The following is an 11,805-nucleotide window of genomic DNA, read 5'->3' as shown; positions in this document are numbered from 1 at the left end:
TAAGACTTGGTTATCTAAACATGAGCATGCAGGTAATGATTTTTTGGCACTTGTTTGTGGATCCAATTTATCAGGAAGCCCCATCCAGTTCTTAATGGCTAGATAACAGTGCAACTAATCATGTTGCTTTTTTCATACGGGGATTCATAAATCGGAGGGAGCCAAATAAAGATGAATCAAAGCTCACTATGGGAAGTAATGATCAAACTGACGTAGAATTCGTGAGAGATGTCATTTTAATTATAGACTCTGGTTTTAAATTGATATTAAGAAATAATTTTTATATACTGTCCTTTAGGGGGAACTTAATTTTCATTTCAGTTTTAGACTTTTGTGGTTACCATTTTGAAATAAAGAACACCATGGTTAATTTGTTTTTCAATTCAAATAAGGTTGGTTACTGTACTATGTCTTAAGGACTATATAAATTATGTTTAGCTCCTTCTGATATTTATGTCTCTTATAATGTTAAAACAATTGTTCCGAAAAGGTTTTTACTTAAGGAACAATCTTACATGTTGTGGCATAAAAGACTTGGTCACATCTCTAGGGAAAGAGTTGAAATGTTGGTAAAGTTTGATATCCTGCCTACTCTTGAGAGTGACCTAGAAACATGTGTAGACTGTTGTAAGGAAAATGATCAAGATAAAGAAAAAGTCGACAATTTGTAGTTCTGACCTATTGGAGGTTATTCACACTGACATCAGTGGACCCTATACAGCTACATTTTGTAAAATTTTTTATTTTATCACATTTATTGATGACTATTCTCGATATGGTTATCTGTTCTTGATTAAGAAAAAATCTGAGTCTCTTGATAAGTTTAAGAACTGAAGTAAAAAAACAATTGAAAAAAATTATTAAAGTTGTTAGATCTGACTGGGGTGGTGAATATTATGGTAGACATAGAGATGCTGGACAACTTAAAGGCCCATTTGCCAAATATTTAGAGGATTCTGGGATAAAAGGTCAATTTACTATGCCTAGGAGTCCTTAACAGAATAGGATGGCCGTAAGGCGTAATCACACATATGATGAGAAGTATGGTTAGTAGGGTAAATTTACCTCAATTTTTATGGGATAAGACTTTGAAGACAACCATTTACATCTTTAACCGAGTCCCTACTAAAGCTGTTCCATTAACTCCTTATGAGTTATGGACTAGACAGAAACCTAGTTTGAACCATCTTAGAGTTTGGGGATATCTTGCAGAAGAAAGGTTGTATAATCTAACTTTGAGCAAGTTGGACTCCAGAACTACTCGTTGCTACTTTGTTACTTACCATGATTATTCGAAAGAGTATCAATTTTATAACCCTTCTGGAGGTACTAGAATTATGGAATCACAGACAGCAAAGTTTCTGAAACTTGACGTGGCCGAGAAGGGTAGTTGTTCTCAAACTATAGAGAGAATAGTAGTGAGGTTGGGACAACTGTATCATTTACTCTACCTATTCAGATGGATGTAGATCCTAATATACCAGTTGTTGCACCTATTGATATACATGAGCATGTTGTTGATATAGCTCCTACTGAGGTTCCTCAGGTTCAAGATTTGGTTGTGGAGGCTCCACTCAGGAGATCCACCAGGGAGAGGAGGTCAGCTATGCCACCAGACTACATGGTCTATTTGGGAGAACATGACTATGATATCGGTTATGTGATTGATCTAGTTTCTTATTCATATGCTATTTCTAGTCCTCAGTCAGATTTATGGTTGGATGCAATGAAAGATGAGATGCAATCGATGAAACATAATGGTGTTTGGGAGCTTGTTGAATTACCTGAAGGTTGTAAGCCCATCGGTAGCAAATGGGTGTATAAGATTAAAAAGAATTTCAAAAGGAAGATTGATAGATTTAAAGCCAAATTGGTAGCCAAGGGTTTTACTCAAAGAGAAGGAGTAAACTATAATGGGACCTTGTCCCCAGTCTCTTCGAAGGATTCTTTCAGGGTAATCATGGCATTGGTAGCTCATTTTGATATAGAGTTGCAATAGATGAATGTAAAAACTACTTTTCTAAATGAAAACCTTGATGAGGTGGTCTATATGGTTCAACCTGAAGGTTTTGTAGTGAATGATTTTGAACATCTTGGATGTAGACTTAATAAGTCTATTTATGGACTCAAGCAAGCTTTCAGACAGTGGTACTTTAAGTTTGACAGTGTTGCGACTTCGTTTGATTTTATTGAGAAACAGGTAGATCCGTATATATATCACAATGTCAGTGGGAGCAGATTTATTTTCCTTATACTTTATATAGATGATATCTTGCTTGTAAGCAGTGATCTAGGACGGTTGCATGAGACAAAACAATTGTTATCTAGGGAGTTTGACATGAAGGACCTTGGTGATGTGTCTTTTGTCTTTGGCATTGAGATCCATAGGGATCATTCTCGTCGATTGTTAGGTCTTTCTCAAAGGGCATATATTGATCATGTTCTAGAGAGGTTCAGTACGCTAGATTATAAATCTGAAAATGTTCCAATTCTCAAGGGTGATAAACTGAGCTTATTAATATTGAGAGATATTTAATAAAGAAAGTACCATATGCTAGTGCACTTGGAAGTATCATGTATGCTCAAGTTTGTACTAGACCAGATATTGCTTTTGCAGTAAGAGTTCTAGACAGATATCAGTCAAACCCTGGTCACGATCATTGAATTGCTGCTAAGAAGGTTTTGAGGTACTTAAAAGGGACAAAGAATTATATGTTGATTTACAGACATATTCAAGATCTACAGTTAGTAGGATATACAGACTCTGACTTTGCTGGTTGTCATGATGACAGGAACTCCACATCATGATATATTTTCTTAATGGTAGGTGGGGTAGTATCGTGGAAAAGTGTGAAATAGAAATTGATAACTTCTTCAACTATACAAGCATAATTTATAGCATGCTATGGAGCAGCTACTCAGGTAATTTGGCTCAGGAACCTCATAAGGGAGTTGACAGTGTTTGATTTTGTGGCTAGACCCATCCAGTTGTACTGTGATAACAATTTTGCTATGTTGTTTATTAACAACAATAAGGGTATCACAGGGTCTAAGCATATAGAGGTCATATATTTGACATCACAGTAGAACATATTGGTACAGATGATACGGTAACTGATCCCCTGACTAAAGGCCTTTGCCCTTGTGTTTTTAAGAGATATATCATTAGCACGGGCTTAGGAGCGTCATGGGATGCGGTTGTTTAGTGGGAGATATTTTATTTTGCTCTAATGTGTAATAATATTTTGCTTTGTCTTTTGCATGCAATTCTATTCAATAAAATAAAATTTTGTTATAATTGTTGTCTTTAACATGTGGGTGTTTTATATGTTGGCATGATATATATATATATATATATATGTTTGAAGTCTTAAGGTATGTGTTAACCTTAAGCAAAGTCTGGGGCATTCAGTTATTAACCTTAACGTATGTCTTATAACGCATAAAGTATAACTCGAGTTATTAAAGATAAGACACAGATTAGAACCATAAAGAGTTTTCTCTAATGTGGTTGTATCACTTAAGGGAGAGAAAATTGGACTGACAATGAGATAACACATATGAAACCATTATGTGGGTGTTATCCAGTTGCCACACTACTATATTAAATCCATGTTAGTAGAGTTGAGAGCTCTTGTGACTATGAAAAGTCTTGTGTTGTTTATAAGATGCAGTTACCACCATGATTTAGTGTTTGAAACTCTATAGGACATAATTGACTATCAGAGATGTCTTTAACCATTATAAAGGCTCGTGCATTAAAGTGATGATTAGCCTGAGATTGTTTTTAAAAAACAAATAGGTTTTCAAAAAATTAATAACAATTAATATAACCCAAATGGGAGAATGTTAGAATATTTCTATGTGGACTTATATTAATTGGGTTTTTGTGCTTTAATAAAATCAGACTAATTATTTGGTCTAATTAAGTGAGACACACGGGCTTTAATTAGTTTAATATGAGCTGGCTTGTGTGGGCTTTAGTTAACCATTGGACTTGTGATGAGTGTGTCTATTGGAAAACTTTATAAATAGAGAGTTAGGTCCTCCTCTAACCCTAATCTTATCCATAATGTGCATTCTGAAGAGAGATAGAACAAGATAACGAGACAGAGTTTCTTGTGATTTCCTCCCTTGTACGTTCAAGTTTCTCATCTAACCAGTGATCATAGGGGAATAGAAAAGAAGTACATTGCTACGTAAATCAAAAGATTTTCCACTGCACTTTGCATTACTGTGGATTTCAAATAAGATACTCTTTTATTAATTATAGTTTATATCTCATTGTATTTTATATTTTTAATTTACCTATCTCTAAGGTTTATATCAGGTTTATATCTCGTGAGAAATTTTAATTTTATAGTTACATTACACCTGAATGATCGCCTCTATTGTGGTGTAGTATAGTAGAATAACGCCTGTTTTAGTGTTTCATCAGACGGCGGCGACGAAGGCTCTCGAGAGTCGAGAAAACAAAAGCACCCACCCCATTCATCCACAAAAAGCTTCTATGGGCATATAACGCATGCGGTATGCCAGCCGAGCAGCCGAGGCTGAGTGCGTGAGCACGCAGGGGAGCCCAGCACGCGTGGAGACGGTGATCTTCGGTGCATGTGAAATCATATCTGAATGTGTTGATGAGAGAGAGAGATAAGTGAACTTGGGAGTTTTTTGTTTTTCCGAGAAAAAAGAAACACCGGCCATCATGTCATGTGAACGCGTTGCGGCGCATGTGAGCTGACTGGATTGTTATCCACTGGGAAAGGAAGAGAGAGAGAGAGAGAGAGAGAGAGAGAGGTTACATTTTACTTGAACCGCCGTCCATCCGGAGTACAGAGCATTCATTCCTGTAATCAGGACCCTTCGGGTCAGGTTCGAAGAAACTTCGCCACCTCAATTTTGTGTCACTTTCTCAGCTATTATATAAGTTTCATTGGATTGCGTTTCTTGTCCTACGTGACATGCAAGCTTGCATCTCCTGTATCCATCTCTCTGGAATCTCCTAGCTCCCAGTCTCCCACATAAAGAAGTGGATGTCTTACATAGTAATGGTCAACGTCTTGCACCAGGTTCGTCAACATATTCTTAGTGAACACATTGACTAACCTCTCATGAAATTTACTTTTTATTGGAGATGGATCTTTTGTGTCAATCTCTCAGCCCATCGGTGTTGGAGAGGAGAATGGATCTATTATTCATATGATCATCTGATTGTACAGGTGAATATCTAATATCTATTTCATGTCTTGTTATTTTATGGGTGAAAAATGTTGATACATATATATTCAATAAAAGAAAGATATATTTAGAAGTAAAAAAGATAAGTGTTAAATATTGACACATATAATCAGGTGATCTAATAACAATGAATCCAATCTCATTGGATAAAATAGACACAAAACCCCAATGAAATTTACTTCCTTTTGTGGGATTGTGTGTTTTCTATTGGGGTTTGTGACTTTTTCTTTCCTAACTTACGTCTTATCTTCTCGGGCTTGAAGAGGGGATTCAGATCCTCTCCAACAACCCTCGAATCCCTTCTTCCGCCAAAAGATGGTTGAATAGAAATCAGTCAGGAGACAGACATATAGAGAACAAGAGAGAGAAAAACATGAGAAATTAAGAAACAGAAAGCAAGAGAGACGAACAAAAAAACCGTCCGAAAAAGATCTAAATCCCTAAAAAAAGATGTGGATCCAATAAAGATAGTTATGAGATGTTACCGTTTGAAAAATAGGATACAGATCCTCTACAATTCCATTATCAAGAAATTAGTTGCAATGCTAGGTGCAATTCATGACACCTGTTCAAAGCCACGTGGAGGGTGAAGATGAAGAGAGAGAAATGCTCTGCGAAAGAGGGACATCTGATTCTGGTTTTGATCCAAACCCCACTAACCCAGATCCACCCGGGTACGTCCTGATCTCCGCTCTACAAGAAGATTTCTTCTCCGACTGCAAGTGCGTCCTGATCTCCAACGGTTGCAGATTTGCAGGTTCTCTCCTCTCTCTCTCTCTCTCGGTCTTGAAGGAAAGAAGAATCTCTGCTTCAGCGTTTCTGTGGGGATGGCTGGACGGGATTGGACTTTAGATATTAATTTCCCTCTTTGGTATTTATGTGGTTGTTAAGCTCTTGCTTTTCACGCTTTTCTTTTAGTGAATTCATCTCGGCCCCATTCAAGACCAAGGTTTGGGATTCTAGGGGCGTCGTTCAATTTGGTTGTGGAGATGACCAGAAAGAAATAGAAGAGGGCTGAGTAATCCCTGTCAATGTCGTCAGTGCCGTCATTATAGATGTAAAGAACGTTGTTGAAGGAGAGAGCTATTAAAGAATTTTCAATGAAATTGGAATAAGAAAACTTCGTCAAGAATGGTGGAGATCTTATCAGAGCTTAACTTGAAGATTGGGTTGGTGGCGGTGACGAAGGCATCCATCTCGTCGCGATTGAGGCCTCCATCACCGTTGGTGTCAAATCTATCAAAAGATTGAATGAACTTTTGTCTGTTCTTGTCATTACCGTCTTGGACGTCGATCTCTATGATGAAGCAATTAGAAATTTAGAGTTGAATTTGGATCGGATCGTGAGGGAAGAGAGACCTATTTCAGCGTTTCAAAAAAAGTCAAAGGTTTTTGATCGGAGATGATGGACCATAAGGGATAGAGGATTTGGCCGGGTTTGAGAGAGCCAGTTCCGCCAAGAAAAATAGGCTCTTTCTCTCTCTGCGGTAGAATTCCAATTAATTGCACGATGGGAGAATTGTAGACCACTGGAAAATCTCATTCTAGAATCATCCTGCCCTATTTAATAGTCTGTCACAAAATCAGTTTCCACAATTGATTGATTTAGTTGTAGGACAGGTTGGATCCAGGCTTTTGTGGGTCGGTTAAGTCGGATCCCAATTCCAGTACACCCTTTTGTCCACTCGCATTGTAGAAGCCAGAAGGTAAGTGGATTAGGTTAGGGTCGAGTCGAACTAATTCACTTTGTCACTGTGGCGTTGCTTCCCAATACAGAGATACGCAGGAAGGAGGATGTGAGCCCCATTTCGCTGCAAGTAGCGACTGTCATGACCTAGGCGCCGCAGTACCCGTTTGACTCGAATCCCCACGTGTAAAATATATACATGAAATTCTGTAGTACCGAATAACGACCCAATGAAATCGAGGTCTATTCAGACGCAACTCAGTCTAACCATTGTAAATGATTCTATATGTACGAAAGCTATAAGCCATGGGTTCTTGCAACTCGGGGAATTAAATAGGGTCAGGTCAGCAGAACAGGACTGGGAAGTGGAGACAGCTGCCGTTACATCACAGACTGTGACAGAGCCGGCCAAAGCCAAGGTCCAAATTACATGACCCGCCGCCTAGCCTGACCACAGAGGGTTCACCTCGTTCATGTGAACCAGCTTGATGTGAATGAAAACGACCCCCATCGTGAGTCGTGAGTCGTGAGTCACGTGACGGGTGATAAGGGGTTCAAAAAGACTACACCGCCCCAGGCCCCAATCTCGTCCATGGATAATTTATGGCTTGGGGATAGTTTGGTTGTCCACTTGCCCCTATATCATCTGCCACACATTCTTCGTTTGGGGTAGGTTCTCATGTCCCTTAGAAAATAAATACTAATTTTTTTTTTCAATTTTTCTCCATCAAATAAACGAACGAACAAACAAGACATTACAGTATAAGGTCTCTACCTATTCAATTAGGTGAATTTTTAATTTGAATACATATAGTATTAAATGATGGGGGGAGAGATTTTTACAAAGGCAGTCGTAAAAAAGAATCTATACATTACTTCTATGAGGGGTTGAAGAAAAATATCATTCATATAGGTTCACATGGGGTCGACATGGTTTGAATAGGAAATAGTATTAGTGTGGATTTCATTCGTAATCCATTATTAATTATTTGAGATGGTATAAGATTTGGAGAAGAGATAACTACCCGATCCTGTGCTCCTATGATTGATAAGGGGTGGCAAAATGACAAAGCAACCCCATCTTGGTGGCTTTTACATACAATTTTCATTGAACCCCTGATATGTTGAGACCACACAACTAAATAGTATTAATACACTATTGTGATCCATTACTTTCAAATTTCAAAAATAAAAAAATATATAAAAGAGGGTGGCTCGCACATAGTCTTTGACATCATCCTTTTGCCGCATGTATGAGGTGCTTTGACTCTAACGAACTTGCACCAAATCCATTGTTAGGAATCTGGCAAATGGAAAGAAAATAAAGAAGAAAAATGCATGATGTTAGAAATTAGATTCAATCATTTGCCTTCTTAGATAACAAACTACAAAGTTCAACCCAATGGGACAGCACAGTTGGTGAGCAACGAACTTGGTACGAACCGTAAACTCAGTCGTCCTAAGTTCGACTCTCACTAAGCACACATTAGGCCACTCACATCGTCACACGGGGGTGTTTAATGTTCTTTACTACTTTTAGTGAAAGTTGAATGATTCTCATTTAACCCCAAGTATGACTCGATCCATGCACTTATGAGGTTATTATGGGCCTACAGGACTAGTCATGGATACCCATCATTAGAGAAAAAAAAAAACTATAAGTTTCACATTGACACTTTCTCAAACCTTTGAAATCTGCACTCTTTTTTCTTAATTTTTGGTGAGTAGAACCTTAGAAATATTTGTTTATTAAATTAGTATAAGTCCAAAAAACGATTTTGTGTGTTCAACAATTCAACTTTTCTATCCCCGGGTTATAGTAATAGTAATAATGTAGTAATAAGTGTGACTCATTGACCGTATTAGCCTCTTGTGAGTTTCATCTGGGTCGTTGTGGGACTTTGTCCAGCTTCATTAAAAATATTAAAATAAATAAATAGTCTCTTGTGACATGGCACATCCAAATTTAACATGTGATTTTATCTTATTTTTGGTAGAAATGATCCTTGTTTATTCAACTACGAAAATGGCCAGAGTCTAAAAATATGTCAAATTAAAGTTCCACCAACTAGTGGAAAAAGTAAAGAAGAAGCATTCACAAGCACCTTCTGAGAAGCAAAAACAAGAGGGATCGGAAGAAAGATTGTATTTGATATCGAAATGAACCTTCCAACTATCGTTGGGGTTGGAATAAGTGGGTGGACCACAATTGAACCTATTCACATCACTTGGTCTACTTTTATTCCAATTCTAAGGTTTTCAGAATCAGGACTCAAATTGGAACGGGGCCTACTTTATGTCGACGACCACGTGGCACACTAAAGTTAAAGACTCTCCGAAAGAACCTAGAAGGCTCAACCACACTTTGACCTATTCCTCTTAATGGCTAACGCTGTACCCCCGACTCTCCCTCTCTTGCGCGGTCCTTGGTGCTTGGTCATCACACTTTTCAGGAGAACTCCTCGCCCTTCTCTCTATATAAACAGAGGAACCCCTCAGGTCTCGAACCATCAATCGTTCCTAGTGAGAGAGAGAGAGAGAGCGGCGAAGAGTTTTCTCCGCTGCTGCAGAAGGGTTTCCAGTTTCGAAACAATCTGAAAAACTCTTGAGATCTTTCTGCAGAGGTAGTAAAAAAAAACTCCTTCGATCAAAATGGCTCGCTCTCTTTCTAACGCAAAGTTTGTTTCTGCTCTCGTCGATTCCATCTCAGTTTCAATCAACAGGTAAGAAGAAATAAAAAAAAAACTCTTGGATCTTGTTTTCGTTTAAGAAGAAATCAAAGAAAAAGCTCTTGGATATAGTTTTCGGTTTTTTTCGAGGTTCAATCCTTGTTCTCCTGTGTTTGTGATCTCTCCAAAGATTCTAGAGAATTCAAGCTCGAATCTTAACGAAAGAAAAGAGACGAAAAATCGTATCCCTAGAAATTTGGTTCTTGTTAGAATATATTTATCGTTATTTTAATCTGATATATATATTTTTCACCATTTTTTATTTTATGTTTTTCTGTGGGACCTAATGATCTTCGTCATTCGATCTATGCGGTGGTTCTCACCTAATTTGATTCCCTAATAACCGGTGCGGCGGTTCCCACCGCATTTGGTTCCGTAATAACCGCTCTTCCATTATTTCTTTTCGGGCTCTTTCCCCAAATCCATCACATATTTTATTTGAAAGTAATTGATTAAAGTTTGTGTTTTGATTCTGTTTTGGTTGATGGATGAGCAGGCGAGGTTATGCTGCAGCATCTCAGGGAGTCGCAACGAGCGTGGTGAGAGGAAGTGGAGGAAGGAGCGGTTTAGTTAAAGGTGGGGATGAGAGGGTAGCCATGAAAGAAACTAAAAGTTGGGCACCAGACCCAGTCACCGGTTACTACAGACCAGAGAATTGTGGAGCGGAGATCGATGTGGCTGAGCTTCGGGAGACGCTCTTGAACAACAAAAATAGGGAGCTCTAGATTTTAAGAAGATTATCCAACCAAATGAAAAAGAAAGGTTTCAGCAGCAGTGTTTACAGAAGATCTGTGATGAATGTATCTGTATCTCCTCTCTTGATTGCGGAAAACAAAATCTTAGTCGCTTTTATTTTTCTGATCAGTTTTGTAATTTTTTTCCTTTATCTAATTTATAAAATTAAGACTAAATTTATGGCATTTCAGTGACTCTGAGTTGAAATTTGAAATTAATGATACGTTAGGAGATGAAGTTCTAGGCCGATGGATTACCCAACTCGAATTTAATGAGAAAGGATTGTGATACGAAACGTGTGGGGTATGGAGAGAGATACGTTTACAACTCTAGCCGACGCAGAGGCCGAAGCCAACCTGGGTTTGAGTTTGCTTCTTGAGTAGGTTTCTTTTTTGACTAATCCCTCCCAAGCTTTACGTGATTTGATAGCCTTTTATAACTCGATTAGCCGGTCCAGGTTTTAAACTGGATTAGTTGGTGCAACTGGCATTTTAAATTTTAATATTTGGGCCGGTGTTTTCACATCTAGTTGTGTTTGGTTATGAAAAACACAGATCGGGCTCCTAGGCCTTGGATTTGCGTTACACACGAGAGTGGATCTTGCTTGTTATCTATATGTAAAAGGGTGTCAAATCGGAATCGAAACAAAAAATCAAATCCAGTTTCGGATCAAATACCTTGAACCAAATCCAATCCATTATAATATGCTTAAATCTTGGATCTGAAATAAGTAATTCGGTTTGGTTTGGTCTGGATCTAGATTTATGCCAAGAACCATCGGATTTAATCGAAACCTGAATAACTTAATTTTACTTTTTCTTCTTTATTAAAAAACATGATGTAACTTATATGGAAACCTCACATAATTAATCACCTAAATGATAAATCATCTTATAGAGTTACAATTATGGTATAACTGTAGAACCCTTTTTTTTTTAGGTTGCCTCAGGACTCATGAAATGTGAGTTAAATAATCTACTTAACTGTAACTCTTCAAGTTTGAAGTGTTCTGTTCTTCTTATTCTCATGATTAGCATAACAGTGACTCTTTGTCTTAGAAAGAATTACAGTGGCTGAAAACTTCCCTTCTTCCTTTTTTCATGATGTTTCGGTTGCCAATTGGTTGATTATTTTCAATAATATTACAGCAAGTCGGTTTTCTATCTCCTACAACATTGCACTTGTTTGATTTTCAATCTCCAATAGCGTTGCAACTTTTTGTATGAGCTTTCTTATCTTTTCTAACGTATATGCATTTTTTTTTTCAAAAGGAACTTGAAAATTATTGTTGCTTATCTATATGTATAATGTTGGGACTCATCCAATCTCCCACATTACAGATAATTGGACGTTTGAGACAAATATCAATGGGCCATTGAGCTAGGAACCTTTGCCTTGTTTATTGCTTGTTCCCGA

The 11,805-nt window shown here is 37.8% G+C and overlaps 1 protein-coding gene across 1 annotated transcript; it reads left to right on the top strand.

Moving 5' to 3' along the window:
• Window positions 1-9,377: 9,377 nt before the first annotated feature.
• Window positions 9,378-10,574, top strand: LOC122057734 (late embryogenesis abundant protein Lea5-A-like). The gene is made up of 2 exons (XM_042619962.1): window positions 9,378-9,648; window positions 10,151-10,574. The coding sequence occupies exons 1-2, from the start codon at window positions 9,578-9,580 to the stop codon at window positions 10,377-10,379; spliced, it is 300 nt and encodes a 99-aa protein (XP_042475896.1). The 5' UTR covers window positions 9,378-9,577; the 3' UTR covers window positions 10,380-10,574.
• Window positions 10,575-11,805: the final 1,231 nt, after the last annotated feature.

The sequence above is a fragment of the Macadamia integrifolia genome, chromosome 12, assembly GCF_013358625.1.
Source record: "Macadamia integrifolia cultivar HAES 741 chromosome 12, SCU_Mint_v3, whole genome shotgun sequence".
Lineage (NCBI taxonomy): Eukaryota > Viridiplantae > Streptophyta > Magnoliopsida > Proteales > Proteaceae > Macadamia > Macadamia integrifolia.
The sequence above is the reverse complement of the archived record's forward strand: the minus strand, read 5'-3'. Positions and strand labels throughout refer to the sequence as shown.

Coding starts and splice junctions, on each gene's coding strand:
- LOC122057734 (XM_042619962.1), top strand. CDS start 9,578: ATGGCTCGCTCTCTTTCTAACGCAAAGTTTGTTTCTGCTCTCGTCGAT. Junction 9,649..10,150: donor ATCTCAGTTTCAATCAACAG/GTAAGAAGAAAT, acceptor ATGGATGAGCAG/GCGAGGTTATGCTGCAGCAT.